The following is a 15,675-nucleotide window of genomic DNA, read 5'->3' as shown; positions in this document are numbered from 1 at the left end:
ACTGACTATCTATAGAGCCCTATGCCGGTGCCTCCGGCTGCCACCAGCGCCCGGGGCAGGGCTCCAGGGGGGACTCGCCCCGCCGCGGCCCCCCACCCCTTGCTCAGTCCAGGCCAGGCCCCAGGCTCCACTTGCTACTTTCCATATTTCCTGTGGAAGCAGAGCGGCCAGGGAGACCAGCTGGGGGCAGGATACAGCAGCCATCCCAGGGGGCTTCTCTCCATGCGGGGCCCTTGCAAGGCCGAGGTGCTGAGCTTCGGCTCCCCAGGGGCGGCGAGCAGATGGACCGGGGCAGCCCAGCACCCAGGCGCCCGGCGCATCCGGGCCGAGCCTTGGCTTCCTCCTGCCGTCTTCTCACCGCCCTCCCTGCTGCTGGGACGGTGGCCCGGTGTGTGCCCGGGGCAGGGGTGCCTGCAGGCCTCTAGAGGCGCAGCAGTGGGGACAGGGCCAGGAGGCTGCAGGGCAGCAGGCCTGGCCCAGACGCCACACCCCTCCCCCGGCCCCCCGCAGGCTCCCCAGGATGCACCGGCCTCATTTCCCCTCGGTCTCCTGCTCCTGCAGTGCCTGCCACGTGTCAGGCCCCGTGCTGGCCTCAGAGGGGAAGCCTGGGAACGCTCAGAACCCGGGCTGGCTGGGCTGCGGTGGCCGGAGGCCGGAGGCCGGAGGCTGGAGGCAGGAGGCCAGAGGCTGGAGCCTACCCTCGGGGGCTCCGATGCCACAGCAGGGGCAGCAGGCCACGCTGCACGCCCAAGAGTCGCCCCCACCCAGTCTGGGCCCTGGGCACTGCCGCACATGGGCACAACACGTTTTGTAAAAAAGCAGACAGATGCAGGTCAGTCAAGGTCTTCCTGTTGCAACGATGACCTTGCCTGAGCCTCCAGGTCCACCACGGGGTCAGCTCTGGGGTGCAGAGGGCACGGGGTCAGGCCAGGGGGTCGGCCTGGGGCTGCTCCCCCCACCCCCCCACAGCGGGGGCAGCCCCGCTGAGCAGATACCCCTAAAGCCACCCCACCCCGAACACAGGCCAGCTGCCAGGCCTCCAAGAGGCGCCGGGATGGGGGCTGGCAAGCTGGTGGCCCTGTGAGCAGTGCGGGGTGGGGCTGTGCTACAGGAGTGCCAGGCGCCCCCACAGGTGCCCCTGACATCCCCTGTGGCCCCCCCATCATTCAGGGGTCCCCAACATCCCCTGCCGCCTCACCCCCCCATCATTGAGGAGCCCCTGACATCCCCAGAGGCCCGCTCAGCAGTGGGGGTTCCATCCCAGCACGGGGATGTCGGGGGTCACAGCAGGGCCCCGCAGTGTGACTGCATTGCAGATCAGGGCCTTAAGGACATGGGTCAAATGAAGCCGCCGAGGTGCAGCTGTGTCCTCGGAGTCAGAGTGTGCAGCTGTGTCCTCGGAGGCCCCGCTCCCTCCCTTGGCGGCTGCCTGAGGGGACGAGGAGGCGCAAGTGGCCCAAGCATCGGGGCCCGAGCGAGCAACACTGCTGCCCGAGCTGATCCCGGCGACATGGTGGCCTCCGCATCATCCGACAGCATGACGCACATTCAAGTCCTTGTGACCTCAGGGGAGTGAGATCACTCAGGTCGTCTTCTGAGCACAGTGACATTCAGCTAGAGATTAATAAGAAAAAATACCTAGAAAATTCCACCTTTGGAAATTAAGCCACAATTTCTAAATGGCCCTGGGACAGCAGAAGAACTCATAATGGGAATTAGAAAATACTTGGAACTGGGAGATACTGAAAATAAATCAAAATATGCTGTTGCCGCCGCAGCAGCTCTAGAGGAGAAAGCAAGGGTGCGCGCAGCAGGAGAGGAAAGAAGCTGCAACTCCACCGCCGGAGCAGCCACCCCCGGGGACGCGAATCCCGAGCCCGCCCTGACGGCCCGAGAGAAACCAAGGCCGGCGGGAGTGGGGTGGGGGGGGACGCTGAGCTGTGCGCCAGGGCGACCGACGGAGCCGTAAACGGAGAGCAGATTCCTTCCACCGGATGCAGCAAGTGTATCCTTAAGGAAAATAATGTCGAATCGGACAAAATTAACACTTAAGAACTTCTGTTTATCAAAATAGAGAGAAGACTAAGCCACGGAGCAGGTGTTTGCAGAACAAGCCTATGAAGGGCTTCTAGCCGGGCCCGCCAAGGACGCCGACGCTAGGACCCTGGCTCCTGGGAGCCCCACGGCGGCCGTGCACCCAAGGGGAACGCGCGGGCCCACACGCACCACCTGCCGCACCTGCCGGGGCCGGCCCGGGAGGCCACCCACTGACCACCCGCTGACCACCAGCGGGGCAGGACATGGCGGGAACCCGCAGCAACACAGGTCGGGGCTCACAGGTGCCCGTGAGCTGAGCGACGCCCACAGCGAGGGACAGGGCCCGGATGGCACCGGCCCGGTGGCTTCAACGGCCCGGGGGCTGGACGTCCCCCAGCCCAGCGGCCTCCCCCCTGGGACCTGGAGACCCGGCCTGGTCCCCGGGCAGCCACCTTCTGAGGGGCTCTCCCCCGGAAGGGCACGAGTCCGTCCTGGGGGCCCCCCTCGAGGCCTAAGCACCTCCCAAACACCTGCTCCTAAGCCCCCCCCCCCCCCCCCCCCCCGCCAGGAGCCTCAGCCTAGGAGTGTGAGCAGCACAAGCTTCAGGCTCCAGGAAGCAGCCTGTGTGCCCCACCGGCCCCAGGAAGCTGCGCGTCACCGGGGGCCCCACCCTCGGAGGCGCTGCGTGCTGGGCACTTGGGGCAGCCGCTCGCGGCTGACGGTCTCGGTCGAGTGCTTGTTACAGAGAGATGCACACCTGCACACCCGTCACTCACGCGGTTGGGATATACCGTTCATATTGCAATGTAAAGTCAACTAAAAATCAAAACAATACACACCAAAAGACGTAGACCTGGACCTACAGGCAGGGACGTTCCTTCACACCAGGTGAGAAAGGCTACAAAGCAGCACACGCGGTACGATCCCACGCTTGCCGACACAGCACACGCACATGGAAATGGGATACACGCCAACACTCATTTCTTTAAAATTATTTATTGAGTATGTGCTATGCGCCAACACATAATTTACGTGGAAGACATCTCTACGACTGTACTATCCATGCAGAGTCCCGTCACATGCATCACCGCCTCCAGGCCCTGCACGGCTTTGGGGCGCCCACCTTCGCACGACAGGGAGGGACCCGGGCAGCAAGGACACCATGACACATGATACGTGAACAGCCACTTTCACAGGAGTACGAGGTTGATGCACGTGTGCCCTACGAGTTGAGATCTAGACCTAGCTTAGAGACACGGTGCCACCGACTCGGCCACGAGCCAGACTGTGGACACCTGGGGACACAGCCTACTTCTAGAGCACAGACACGGGCAGTGACAGGGGTGAGGGGTCCCCACCGAGCCCCACGCAGCGCCTCTGGAGGCCACGAGGAAGGTAGCGTGCACGCACACGGGTGTCCCGCCGCCGGGCAGGGGAGCTCTCAGGCCACAGGAACGGGGGCTCACATCCAAGCGCGTCTCCGCCCGGGCTCGTTCCTGCAGCACCTGCTTCCCACAACTTCGACCGTCATCTCCAGATGGGAAAGACCTTCTCTCCAACCTGAAAACAGACAAAGCAAATCAGTCATAATAAACCGCTTGAGTGTGACTCACACGCAGCACCTCCTGATGACGACTCAGGATGGCACCCAAGAGCGACTTCCAGGCGGAGAAGTTTTCTTAATGACCAAGATTAAGACTTTGACATAAAATTAGCACAAAGCAGGTAGGAGACCAGAGGAGAACCATCGTGTCCCCTCTGCCATCCTGCACCAGGTGTGGGAACGGCGGCCCGGCCCACTCTCCACCGGGGCCTCCTGGACACGGGAAGGGTGGCCTTGGGCTGGGCCCCTGCCCTCAGACTCACCTTCCTGCCCCTGTTTCCTGTTCTACCAATAACAGCACCCAATTCCCGTGAGGAGGGTGAGAAAGCAGCGCAGGCTCGCGAGGCCGAGGCCGTGGCATCGCGACCGCCACGCCCATCTCCCAGCACCAGCACCCAGCACCCGCCCTGCAGCACAAGCCTTACTTTCTGCGATGTGGGGTCTTGTGTGGATGTGGGGTCTTGTGTGGAAGCTGAGCGCCACGGACATGTGCCTCCTCCACACGGGGTTTCTCTGCAGCACAACCAAGCCTGTGACCACATCTCCCGAGACCACGGACATGGGTTCGTCCATCATAAACAGCACCTGCTTCCAGTGGGTGGTTCTGCAAGACACGGGGCACGCATCACCTCTGTGGGGTGGACCCCCAGGCTCCCCCATGGGGCAGATGCACCAGGCCCATGGCGAGGCCTCTGTGGGCGCCAGGGACTGGGCCACAGCCCAGTGAGCACGCTGCTCTAGGTGCTCCCAGGCCCCCGCACCCTGGCACGGGCGTCTACTGCATCCCTGCCCGGTCCCTAGGCTGCCAACGCCGAGTTCTAGTTTCCGCAGTGCAGGAAGGCCACTGCCCCTGGGAGTCGGGCTGGAGGGGGTGTGGCAAGTGCGACATCTGGGACAAACCGTCGTTCCGCGCTCTCTGGGTTCTGCAGGCCCTGAGGACACGGCTCCACGGCCTCACGTCCCTCTGACCCCAGCCGCTGTGAGGGCCCCTGTCCCCGCGTCCCAGAGCGCTGCCGGGCTCGGCACCTGCCTGCCCCACCCCACCGTGTGCGGGCGCTCGACTGCCCGGGGTCTGAGTTCCCGCCCTCGACGGGCGACAGCTCCGAGGCAGACCGCAGCGCCCAGCACGCCTGAGCAGCGTGCAGCGTCAAAATGCTACTGCACAGAAGTGTCCCAGGGGCGGCTGGGGGCTCAGTCCGGGGAGTGTCTGCCTTCGGCTCAGGGATGACCCCGGGGCCTGGGATCGAGTCCCGCATTGGGCTCCCTGCTCAGCGGGGCGTCTGCCTCTCCCTTCCCCGCCCCGCCCTCTGCTCATGTGCTCTCTCGCCCACTCTCTCCCTCAAATAAAATCTTTAAAAAAAATTTGTCTCAAGAAACACTGACCTTCCTCAAGAAAGTCTTGGGGAGTTAAAAGCCCCTACAATTCCATGGGTTGTGCTTGTATTAGACCATGGGAAGCTGAAGCAGCGTCCAGGGCAACTGAGGCAGGCAGTGTGCTCCGCCCGTTCATGCAGGGGTCAGAGGACAAGCAGGGCAGCCCAGGGCAGGGGCGGGTGGGGCACGGTCCCGGTCCCCCGCCCACCGCCCACACACGCCACTGCCTCCCCAACGGCTGCGCGGCAGGGAACCTGCACCCGCTCCTCCCGGGGCAGCGGAGCCCCTGCGGGTGCTGCACACTCACGGGTGAAACGGGCCTGTGCTCGGCACCAGCTGCGGCTCGTCCTCCTCCAGGCTCTGGAACCGGACACTGAACCAGGCCGTGAATCCATGCAGCATGCCGGCCTTCCTGATCTCAAAGTGCAGCTCGCCTTTCACGGTCTGTTCAGGCAAACGATAAGGAAGGGACGCGGCTCCCGTGAGCGCGTGACAGCAGGCGGCGAGGGCTCCGGGGCAGGAACTAGCAGCTGTCCCCGCCAGCCCCGCTCAGATGCCGCTGCACTGCCCGGCCCCACGTCTAGTCCAGTAACTGTGGATGCAACTTGCTAGTGTCGCCAAACACCGCAAACCTGCTCCTCGGGAAAGAACTACTAAAGCTGTCAGCACAAATTCACATGCTACAGATAATCAGAAAAGGTTTCAAAAAAAAAAAAAAAGAAAGAAAGAAAGAAAAGGTTTCAAGCAACGTGGGCCTCACTTGCCTCATTTTCTGGCCCCATATTTGAGTGGAATCCTATTTCTTCTCAATTCTTGGCATAAAGAACCGGGCCTCTCTATACTGCGAAACTAAGTGCAGAGCCAACAGCTTAGCTCCCGGCTGAGCTCCAGGGGGTTCCAGGGACCCGCTCCCAAGCTCTGCACCTCCGAGCACACCCTTAAAATGAGACCCTCCTGAATGCACACGCGCCACCTCGTGGCAACAGGGGGAATGTAAGAGTGAGAATTAAGAATTTTGTCATCCATGGTAGCACAACTTAGAAAAAAAATTTTTAACTTGAAATCCTTGAAGAAACTAGATATAATTTATTAGAATCTCAAGATGCTGAAAATATTAAACATAAATATAAAAATGACTGATTATGTTAAAGAGGTCTGTGAAAAAATAATGTAAAAATACAAAATCAGAGCATAAAAAAGACAAGACTCGGGGAAAATCAAAGGCAAGGTTCCTCAATCTGTTTATTCGCACAGAGTCTGGTACGTGCGCCGCCCACTTAGCCTCCGGGGCTCTCACCTCCAGGTCAGCGATCTGCACGGTTCTCGTGTCCAGCTGCAGGATGGTGCACGGTTCAGACAGTCTTCTGGCTTCAAAATGTGGTTGTACTTGGGCTTCGAAAAAAACTCCTTAATCACTAAAGATCTAGGGAAAAAGTAGGAGTTGCTCAGAGGCGTGAACCAACAGCTCAGGTTCTGACACACAGACTCGCTTTGTCTCCAGCGTGAGCAGGAATTCCACGCCACCGTGTGCAGCACGAGGGCCCCAAGGCAGGGCCGGGGGGTCCCTGGGGCGGCCCGCTGAGCGTGCACGGTGTGCGAGCACACCTATGCCCTCCTCGTGGGGCCTGAACACACCAACACCCTTCCCACGCAGGCTGCCCGGCCCACCCCACCGCCGTGGCTCCGGTCACTGCGGCCCCCTCCCGACACGTGGACAGGAGGTCCATGGGAGCCGAGCGCCGGGTCACCGCGTAGACACTTGGTTGTCTCATGGCACAAGCAGGGTGAGGACGGTGAGATGTGCACACATGGCCCTGTCTAGGTGGCTCCGTAAGAAATGCTCTGAAGTGGCAGGACTACGGGCCACGGGCCGATCGGGGCAGCCCTCACCCTGCGCCGGGTGTCCTGCCGCCGTCACCTGCACTGCCCGGCACTGCCCCTGGGTGCAGACGGGTGGGGTGGCTGTGGGGCCAGGGCCTCAGGGCTCTGCGTCTCTTGCCTTCCAGGGACAAGGAGCTGCCCGGCCCCAGCCCTCGCGAGGCCAAGGTGAGAGCCCGTCCTAGGCCCCGGGCAGGACGTGGGGGGAGCTGGGGCCAGCTGTCTGCACCCCGTCCCCCAGGACATCCCCGGGCGTCTCCCCAGTCCCCCGTCCCAGTGGTGCACGGGCTGCCAGGAATGCACCCCAGACCCGGAGCCGTGGTCCGCGGGGGGCCTGTGCCTTCCTGGCTCCTCCGGGTCCCGCGGGGGACTGGACGTGGCCCGAGCACCCACCTCCCAGGCTGGAGCCTCACCTGCGGCCCCCGCTTGTCCTCTTCCAGAAACTCCGCCAGGAGACCTGGCGCGCAGACAAATGGATAAAAATGCTCAAGCGATGGCACCACTACCTCCCCAGCGAGAAGGTGGGGCGCTGGGTGCCCCCGAGGGCTCTCCGTCCTGACGGGGCTGGGGGGCCGCCCTCAGTGTCCTCCTGCCCTGTCTTCGGGGGAGCCCCCTGCCTGGGGAGAGTCTGCTGGGAGCCCGAGCCTCCCCAGGCCCCGGGTCGGCGGTGGGGGAGTGTCAGGTCGGGGCCACGGTCCCTGCTCCTCGTGGGGGATGGGGCCCAGCTCCAGGGAGACCCAGCCTCCCGCAGACACCCTGGAGCCGAAGCTGGAAACTTCTAGATGCCTCGCGCTCCCTGGGCTCCAAGGGGCCGCCCTGGGCCCCTCTCACCAGCACTGCCTTCCTCCCCGCAGCTGCGATGCTGAGTCTACAAGGGGGTCCCACCCCAGGTGCGGGGACAGGTGTGGCTGCGATTGCTGAACGTCGACCAGGTTAGGGCCAGGAATGCTGGGAAATACCAGGTGGGGCCCGTCCACTCCCCGTGGACCCTCGGTCCCCTCCCTGCCCAGGGCTGACCCTCCATGTCCCCTCCCCACCGGGCTGAACTCCCGCGTCCCCTCCCCACCTGGGCTGATCCTCCATGTCCCCTCCCTGTCCAGGGCTGACCCCCTGTCCCCTCCCCTCCAGGCTGAACCCCCATGTCTCCTCCCCACCCGGGCTGAACCCCCGTGTCCCCTCCCCACCCGGGCTGACCCCCCATGTCTCCTCCCCACCCGGGTTGATCCTCCATGTCCCCTCCCTGTCCAGGGCTGACCCTCAGTCCCCTCCCTGCCCACGACAGCTGGGCACAGGCCCTCACGCAGGCCCCGCGGGCACGGTGGGCACTCCCGCCATCCCCGGCCCCCCAGGGGAAGGGTGGAGCTTCCTGCAGGACACACTGCCATGGTGGCCCCAGGGCTCCCTGCCCAGGACGGCAGCTGTTGACAGGTCGGGGTCTGTGTCCCTGACGCCGGCTCCTCCTCCCAGGGTCTCCCTGCAGGAAATGAAGGAGGAGGCCCTGGTCTCCTCCCGGGACATCATGCAGATTGACCTGGACGTCAATGGGACGTTCCGCAGTCACACCATGTTCTGGGAGGGCTACGGGGTCGGGTGAGGCTGCTGGGCCTGCGGGGTTTGGGGGCCCGGGAGAGGCCCGGGGGCTTCTGTGCAAGGGACACGGGGTCTCCGAGGCCGGGGGGAGCAACGGCAGCAAACAACACACTGCCACATGGTAGGGTGCTCGGGATGACCCCCGTGCCCCCACCCCCAGGGTCTCGGGGATGGGGAGGCCCCGTCCTGGGGTCACCGTCTGAGCTGAACCCCAAGGGGGTGAGGGGCAGACCCATGAAGAGCAGGGGGCCGGGGTGGGGGCGTGGGGGGCAGGAAGGGGACCTGGGGGCCAGGGTGCATGGCCGCAGCTGGACTGGAACATATGGACCCGACGAGGGTCGGACAGGTCAGGGTGACACCCACCCTCGGTGCATGTACTTCTGAATTCTGGGCATTTTATTTTAGACAATTTGCAGTTGGTGAGCACACATAGCATGACGACCCCCAGATGCCGCCCCGGTCCAGGCAGGCCCTGCGCTGAGCACACGGGGCCCCAGGGGCAGGGGCAGGGGTCACAGCAAACCCCAGACTGGGGTCGCCTTTATCTGTAGACGTCTCCATGTGCACCTTAGAGAAGGGGGTGCCCTGTGTCTGCAGCCCCCCGCCCCATCCCCCTCAACCAACGCCCCCACGCCATCCCCCTACATCACCCCCCACACCATCCCCCACACCTCCAGACCCCCACCCCTACACTATCGGTCCCGCCCCCCCCCCAACAAGGACGCGGTGCAGCTGCCCCCTGTGGGACATGCTCAGCCTCCCCGGCCACCTTGGGGTTCTCTGGACAGCCTGCTCCCGTCAGAAGCCCGGGTGTCCCGTAGAGTCCCCAGGGGCTGCGGGGAGGTGGGGAAGGCAAGGAGCCCCCGACAGGGGGGTGCCGGTGGGTGGACCAGAGGGTGAAGCTACCTCTGTGCGCAGCGGGCAGGGTGTGTGGGAGCCCGGGACCCCAGGGGTGACCTGCAGGGGCGCCAGGGGCGGGGCTAGGGGGCTACCAGGCAAGGGTAGCTGGGCTTCCCAGGGGGCCGCTCAGACCGTCTCCCCACGAGAACTCGGTGCTCCTCCCTGCAGGGAACCTGCTGCCCCCTGGGGCCCCCGTGGCCCTCAGAGCGCGGCGGGGTCAGGCTGACCTGTGACCCCCGCCTAGGGGGAGCCGGCCTCCAGCACCCCGGCCCGGGGGCCGCGGAGCCGGGGTGCAGACTCAGGCCGCCGTGCGGGGGGCATCCGGCGGCTCCTGGCAGCGCTGAGGGGCCGCACCCCGTACCCCCCGTGCTCAGATAGTGACCCCAGGGGTTCGCAGCCTGTATCCGGGTCACACCTGCACGACGTTCCCTGCTCTCCTCACAGTGGCTCAGACCTGGAGCCCCGAGATGCTCTGGGATGTGTGGGCCCGGGGTCCCCCCCACAGAGTCCAGCCCAGGGACACCTGGGAAGGCGTGGGGGTGTGCTCAGGGCCACGGATGCCCCGGCTGCGTGGGCTCGGGGCAGGGGCCACGTGGGGCTGGTGGTGTTCCCGGGACACGGGGCCAGGCCAGGCCAGGGCAGGGGAGGAGAGGCGTCAGGGGCTGTGGGGACCGGGGCAGGGGGAGCGCTGGCTCCCAGGGGACGTGCGGGGGGGCCGCTCCAGGGCTGGAGGGGGCGCTGGCGGTGCTCGGGGAATCCAGAGCTGCACACCCCATGGCGGGAGCCGCTCGGAGGCGTCGGACACCCCAGGGTACACTTAACCCCCAGCACGCTGCACGTGTGAGGTCACCGCCTGTCCCCGTGCACAGACCTGACTCCAGAGATCGGCCTCCGCGGAGGGGCCCTGCGGGCCGCGGGGCCTGCGGGGCGGGTGTCGGCACCTCGGTGGTCTCGCTGTGGGGGGCTGACTGAGCAGAGCCCCCCGCTGTCCCCCCTCCTAGGCAGCGAGCCCTGTTCCTCGTGCTGGCGGCCTACTCGGTGTACGACACCGTGAGTGTCCCTGCCCCCTGTCCCGCGGGCGGCCTTGTCCTGAGTGCTGGTGACCAGCGGGACTCACAGTCAGGGCCCCAGCTCCACGGCCCCGAGATGCCGGGGAGGGTCTCTCTCCTCCGGGACGGGCAGGGGGCGGGGTGCAGACCTCCCAGGGGAGGCAGGGCCTGCGTGCCCGAGGGCCGGGGCTGCCCGGGGCCCCCGTGTGCACCGCGGCCGTCCTAGAGCTCGGGTCTGGACCCCGACAGACGGCACTACTGACGAGAACCCGGGCAGGGAAGCCTCCCACTCCCCTGAAGGGCACGAGGCCGAGGCGCCCACGAGGCCACCCCCTTCCACGGCGCATCCCAGAAGGGTCCCCGAGGACCCCAGCTCACACACTCCCCGGCTCTGCGGGGTGTCCTGGTCCAGCTCCCCTCGTGGGACATGACAGGGGCCACAGTCAGGCCCCCACCTGCCCTCCGGGGGGTCTCCACCCTGGCGGGTCCCCTGCAGCCTGGCACAGCTCACGGAGGCCCCTCCTGCTGGTCTGAGGATGGGGGCCCTGGCACGGCGGGCACAGGGCTCGGTAGCGGGGCCCGGGGTGCTGGCGCCCGAGCTGGTCCGGGTGACCCTCACCTGCCCCCCACCCTCTGGGAGCCCCCTCCGGGTGCCCGGGCTGTGAGGGAGCCGGGGGGAGCCTGACGCCCGCGAGGAGGGCTCAGAGGGGGCCTCGGGGGGCACGCCCTCCGTGGGGCTCTGGCTCTTGCAGGAGGTGGGCTACTGCCAGGGCATGAGCGAGATCGCGGCCATCCTCATGTTCCTGCCCGAGGAGGACGCCTTCTGGGCGCTGGCCCAGCTGATGACCGACGACAGGCACGCCATGCACGGTAGGGGCCCGCTGGGCCGCCGGGCGGGAGGGCAGTCAGGAGGGCCTCCCTGCAGGCTGCTGCACCGGGGGACAGGCGGGGACCCCCCAGCCCGACCCCCATGGTCAAGGGCCCCGCCTCCCCGGAGGCCTTGGGGTCCCGGAGCCACGGCCACCTGCCCCACCGTCTGCAGGCCTTGCACTCCCGCTACTCCCCCAGCCTCCCGCCCGGCTGCCTGCTTGCCCCCCAGGCCCCCCTGCCAGCCCACGGCCACACGGGGCCCAGGGGACAGCGTCTCCCCCTCCCGGGGGCCCCCAGCCTCACTCCCAAGCCCCACAGAGGGCCGTGCACACCCATCACCCTCCCCGTGGCCTGCACCTGCTGCCCCTCGGGGCTGGGGACCCGCCTGTCCCCGCGGCGGCCCCTGCAGGAGAGAGGGTGCTGGGTCAGCCGGGCCTGGTCCTCAGCCCCAGCCCACGCCCCGCGGGGTCTCTGTGAGGACGAGGGTCCCCGGGCCCCACGCCCCCAGCCTGGGAGGCAGCCCTGCCCTCTGGGAAGAGCGGGTCCAGTCAGGGCTCCGAGGGCGGTGGGCACACGGGGGTCAGGGCGTGGGGGGGGGCCCTGCCCCGACACCCCCCACCCCGCCTGGTGCAGGAGGAGGCCCTGACCGTGGGGGCCTGGGGCCTTCTCAGGCTTCTTCGTCCCGGGCTTCCCGAAGCTCCTCAGGTTCCAGGCTCATCACGAGCGCATCCTCCAAAGAGCTCTCCCCGACCTGAGGAAGCACATGGCGAGTGGGAGCTCCTGAGGCTCCATCCCCGGGGCCTGGGGCGGGGAGTGGGAGGCACGGCCCTCCCTCCGAGCTGCCCAGAGTTGGGGTCACGTTCCTCCCCCTGGGGCCCGGGGGCGCTCGGGGGCTGGGCTGGGCCATGGGGAGCGTGTCCACCTGACTCCAGGGGCCGCGGCGTGGGGCCTGAGCACCTCCTGCCCTCCCGCCAGGACGAGGAGCAGATGTCCACCGGCATCTATACCCCAAAGTGGTTCCTGCAGTGCTTCCTCGGCCGGGTGAGGACCCCCGGGACCCCCGCTCCCGGACCTGCCCCCTGTCCCCGGGGAGGGCCCAGCTCAGTCCCACCCTCCAGACGAGCCAGGCCCGACCCCGGGGCCCTGAGGCTGAGGCTTGCAGCCCAGCCCATCCTGGAGAAGCCCAGAGGGTCCCTGGACGAGGTTCCGGGGGGTGGGCCGTCTCTGTCTCAGCTCCCCCGGGGAAGGCCGGGTCAGCCCGGAGTGTGGACGGGCCCTCGGCCCATCGGGCGGCCAGCCTGGGGTCCTCTCGAGGTGTGGTGTCGTCAAGTGCGGGCAGAGTCTGTGCCCCCAGGGGTGCGGGAGGTGCTGGCCGGGGTCGGAACCTGGAGCGGCCGGGAGCCCTGATCTCCCTGGGAGGAGGGCACGCACGGGGGGCTGTGGGGCCTTGTCGGAGGCAGCGGGGGGCAGATGGCAGGCCTAGCCTAGCCCCAGCTGAGCCCTCCAGGGGCCCTGCTCAGGCCGCTCCTCCCACCCCACTGTCCCCTAGACCCCCTTCTCGCTCACCCTGAAGCTGTGGGATGCCTACGTACTCGATGGGGAGAGGGTGCTCACGGCCATGGCCTACACCATCCTCAAGGTGCACAGGAGTAAGTGAGCCCCTGGGAGCCCAGGTGTGCCGAGGGGGGCAGGGGCGGTGACCCTGTGCTCTGAGCAGCACCCAGACCTGGGGCGGGGGGAAGGCGGGGCAGGCAGGTGCAGCGGGGCTCCCTGAAAGGAGCAGCAGGCAGGGGCCACCCCGGCCAGCGCACTGCCCACGGCGCTCCTGGGCACAGCGGGACCCCAGCCGCTGGCCTGGGGGCACCGGGGGCCCCAGGGCAGGGCCCTCTGGGTCTGACTCTCGCCCACCGCCCAGAGCGCCTCCTGAAGCTGCCCCTGGAAGGGCTCCGGGAGGACGAACCTGGGCCCTGGGCCCAGGAGGACGAACCGGTGCTCAGACACCTTCGGGCCTCCATGACCCAGCTCCGGAGGATGCGGTGCGACCTGCCCCCCCCCACCCCCCCGCCCAGGTGGGCTCAGGGCCCTGGCCCCTCCCGACTCAGCCTGCTGGGGCCGCCCACAGGGGACAGAGCCCCCGGGGCCCCCGTCCTCATCTCTGGGGCTCTCCTCTTCTGCTCTAGCCTCGGGGACCCCAGGCCAGGGCTGGGCAGGCGGGCACCCACTGCAGGGCCCGGGCACCAGTGTGGGGGGCTGAGCGCAGGGTCAGGCCGGGGGGCCACACGGGAGCCGTGAGGACCCCCGGGGCCCCCAGCAGGGGACACACAGCCTGCTGGAGACGCTGACCCCGTCGGCCACTTTCCAGCGGGACCTGAGGAGTTCCCCACGAGGCCCCTGGGCCTGGAGCGGGTGTCCCCGGCGCCCGGGCCTCTCCTCCCTTCTCCGGCCTCTGAGCCACCGCCCAGGGTGGAGGAGCAGGCCTCCCCGGGCCCAGCCACCCAGCCTGAGCCGCCCGGACCCCCTCCCGGCCAGGCCATCGTCCAACTTCCCCCCCCCAGCAATGGAACTCCCTCCCCACCCTCCCAGTGCAACAAGATGGTGTAGGCAGGTGGCCCCCAGACATGGTGGGCTTCAAGACAAAAAACAGGGTCCCTTTCCATTCGGCACCTGCCTGGGCCACCCCAGAGGCCCCGCAACGGACAAGGCCCTGGAGCACCCCCGGGACTCCCATCATGGGGTCCTCCCAGCCCCCTAGGCACGACCTGTCGGGCCCAGGACACCCTTTCTGCCCCGCGGCCACTGCAGCTCGTGCCCCTCGCTGGGCAGTGACGGGCACAGCCAGGGCAGAGCCAGGGTGGCGCTGAGCCCGCTGCCCTGAGGCCCCGCACAGGCCCGGGACCCTCTGCCCTCCGCGTCCACGGGGCAGCTCGATGCTTGCGGGCCTCGGGGGCAGAGCGTGGCGGTGAGGGAGGGGGCCCGGAGGCTCTGACCCGCTGTCACCGTGCCCAGCCTTGTCTCGCTGTCCCTCCAGGAGGGTGGCACCCCCCACACAGGACACCAGCCCCTGACCCAGAGGGACCTGGGCTGGCTTGGCCCCGGGCTCTGTGGGGGCAGGGGTGACTTGAGTCCGCCCCCCCCCCCCCCCCCGCCCAGCACTAATGGGATCCAGCGCCCCGGGGCCCTGGCCAGGCCTGCATTCTGGCCCCAGGCTGAGCGAGCCCTCTCACAGCCGGATGTGGCCTCCTGGGCCCTGGGCGTGCCCCACAGATCCAGGTCGCTGACCTAGGGCAGCCCCGGGGATCCCGGGACACCCCAAGGCAGGGCAGCAGGGGCAGGCCTGTGGGCCCCACCCGCACCCACACCAGGAGGCAGGCTCCTCCACATGCTGGGGCTCCAGCAGTCAGCCACCCGGCCCTAGGGGGCCCGAGGCCGGGGTCCAGCTGCCCTGCGGAGACCCAGCACAGGAGCCCATGGGCCGCAGGTCCACGTCAGCCCTGCTGTCCCCAGAACCGCCTCTCAATGCCCCAACCTCAGGACACGTGCCCCCACCCGGAGTCGAGTCCGCACAGGCTCCCAGGTGGGGGACTCCGGCACCCGCACCCCTGTGGGATTCCCGCTTTCCTCTAAGGACAGGAAGGTCTCCCAGGGGAAGGCGCACACCCTCGGCTCTGATCCCGTTTGCTGTTGCAAGTTCAATAAAGTGTTGTTGTGTGAAAATGCATGACCGGCTCATTTCTGCATCTCCCGGAGCCCTGTGCACGGGGTGCGGAGACACCCCCAGAGAGGAGGAGGGGGCACCGCCCAGGCCCTAACCAGCCCCTGCAGGGGTGCCGCCAGGCACACACAGCTGACGTCCCCACGTGCCTTCCAGGGGCGGCCAGACACCAGGGTCAGGACCCCACGGACTATACTGCGACTCAGCCTGTGCCCGCGGCCAGGACGGGCCTGGGACAGAGTGACAGCTGGGGAGCCTCAGGTCACCAGGGTCTGTGCAAAGCGCCCTGGGAGGTCTGTGCCCCCTCTGTCCAGGGGGCCTGGGCTGCCCGGGCTCCGGGGCGCTTCCTCCCTGGGGCACAGAGGGCCCGCGGGGCAGTCAGCGTGGCCCCAGACTGGACGTCAGGACAGCAGGCCCTTGCAGCTCTCACACCTGGGCCTCGTGCGGGCTCAGCGTGCACACCTGGTGCTGCTGGATCTCTCGCACCAGAGTGTGGAGGGCACCCAGCACGCCCTAGAGAGTAGGGACTGTGTGAGTGTGGGGCTCGGCCTGGGGGCAGGCAACGCAGGGGACCGAGGGACCCCAGCCCCGTCCCCACCCAGACTCCCACACACAGGCAGCCCCAGGGCTCCCCCCATGGGCAGCCGGCTCCTCAGGAGCTC

The 15,675-nt window shown here is 67.4% G+C and overlaps 2 protein-coding genes across 2 annotated transcripts; one reads left to right on the top strand and one right to left on the bottom strand.

Moving 5' to 3' along the window:
* Window positions 1-3,023: 3,023 nt before the first annotated feature.
* Window positions 3,024-7,080, bottom strand: LOC140613558 (protein arginine N-methyltransferase 2-like). Its single transcript, XM_072792011.1, has 4 exons — window positions 6,312-7,080; window positions 5,322-5,458; window positions 4,066-4,244; window positions 3,024-3,597 (listed from the first exon to the last, which is right to left on the bottom strand). Exons 2-4 carry the CDS (start codon window positions 5,414-5,416, stop codon window positions 3,500-3,502), a joined length of 372 nt encoding a protein of 123 aa, XP_072648112.1. The 5' UTR covers window positions 5,417-5,458; window positions 6,312-7,080; the 3' UTR covers window positions 3,024-3,499.
* Window positions 7,081-11,149: 4,069 nt separating this feature from the next.
* LOC140613258 (USP6 N-terminal-like protein) lies at window positions 11,150-13,902 on the top strand. Its single transcript, XM_072791802.1, has 7 exons — window positions 11,150-11,301; window positions 11,973-12,067; window positions 12,277-12,342; window positions 12,851-12,950; window positions 13,217-13,337; window positions 13,482-13,543; window positions 13,664-13,902. The coding sequence occupies exons 1-7, from the start codon at window positions 11,205-11,207 to the stop codon at window positions 13,900-13,902; spliced, it is 780 nt and encodes a 259-aa protein (XP_072647903.1). The 5' UTR covers window positions 11,150-11,204.
* The last annotated feature ends 1,773 nt before the right edge of the window (window positions 13,903-15,675 follow it).

This window comes from Canis lupus, chromosome 21 (assembly GCF_048164855.1).
Source record: "Canis lupus baileyi chromosome 21, mCanLup2.hap1, whole genome shotgun sequence".
Classification (NCBI taxonomy): Eukaryota; Metazoa; Chordata; class Mammalia; order Carnivora; family Canidae; genus Canis; species Canis lupus.
The sequence above is the reverse complement of the archived record's forward strand: the minus strand, read 5'-3'. Positions and strand labels throughout refer to the sequence as shown.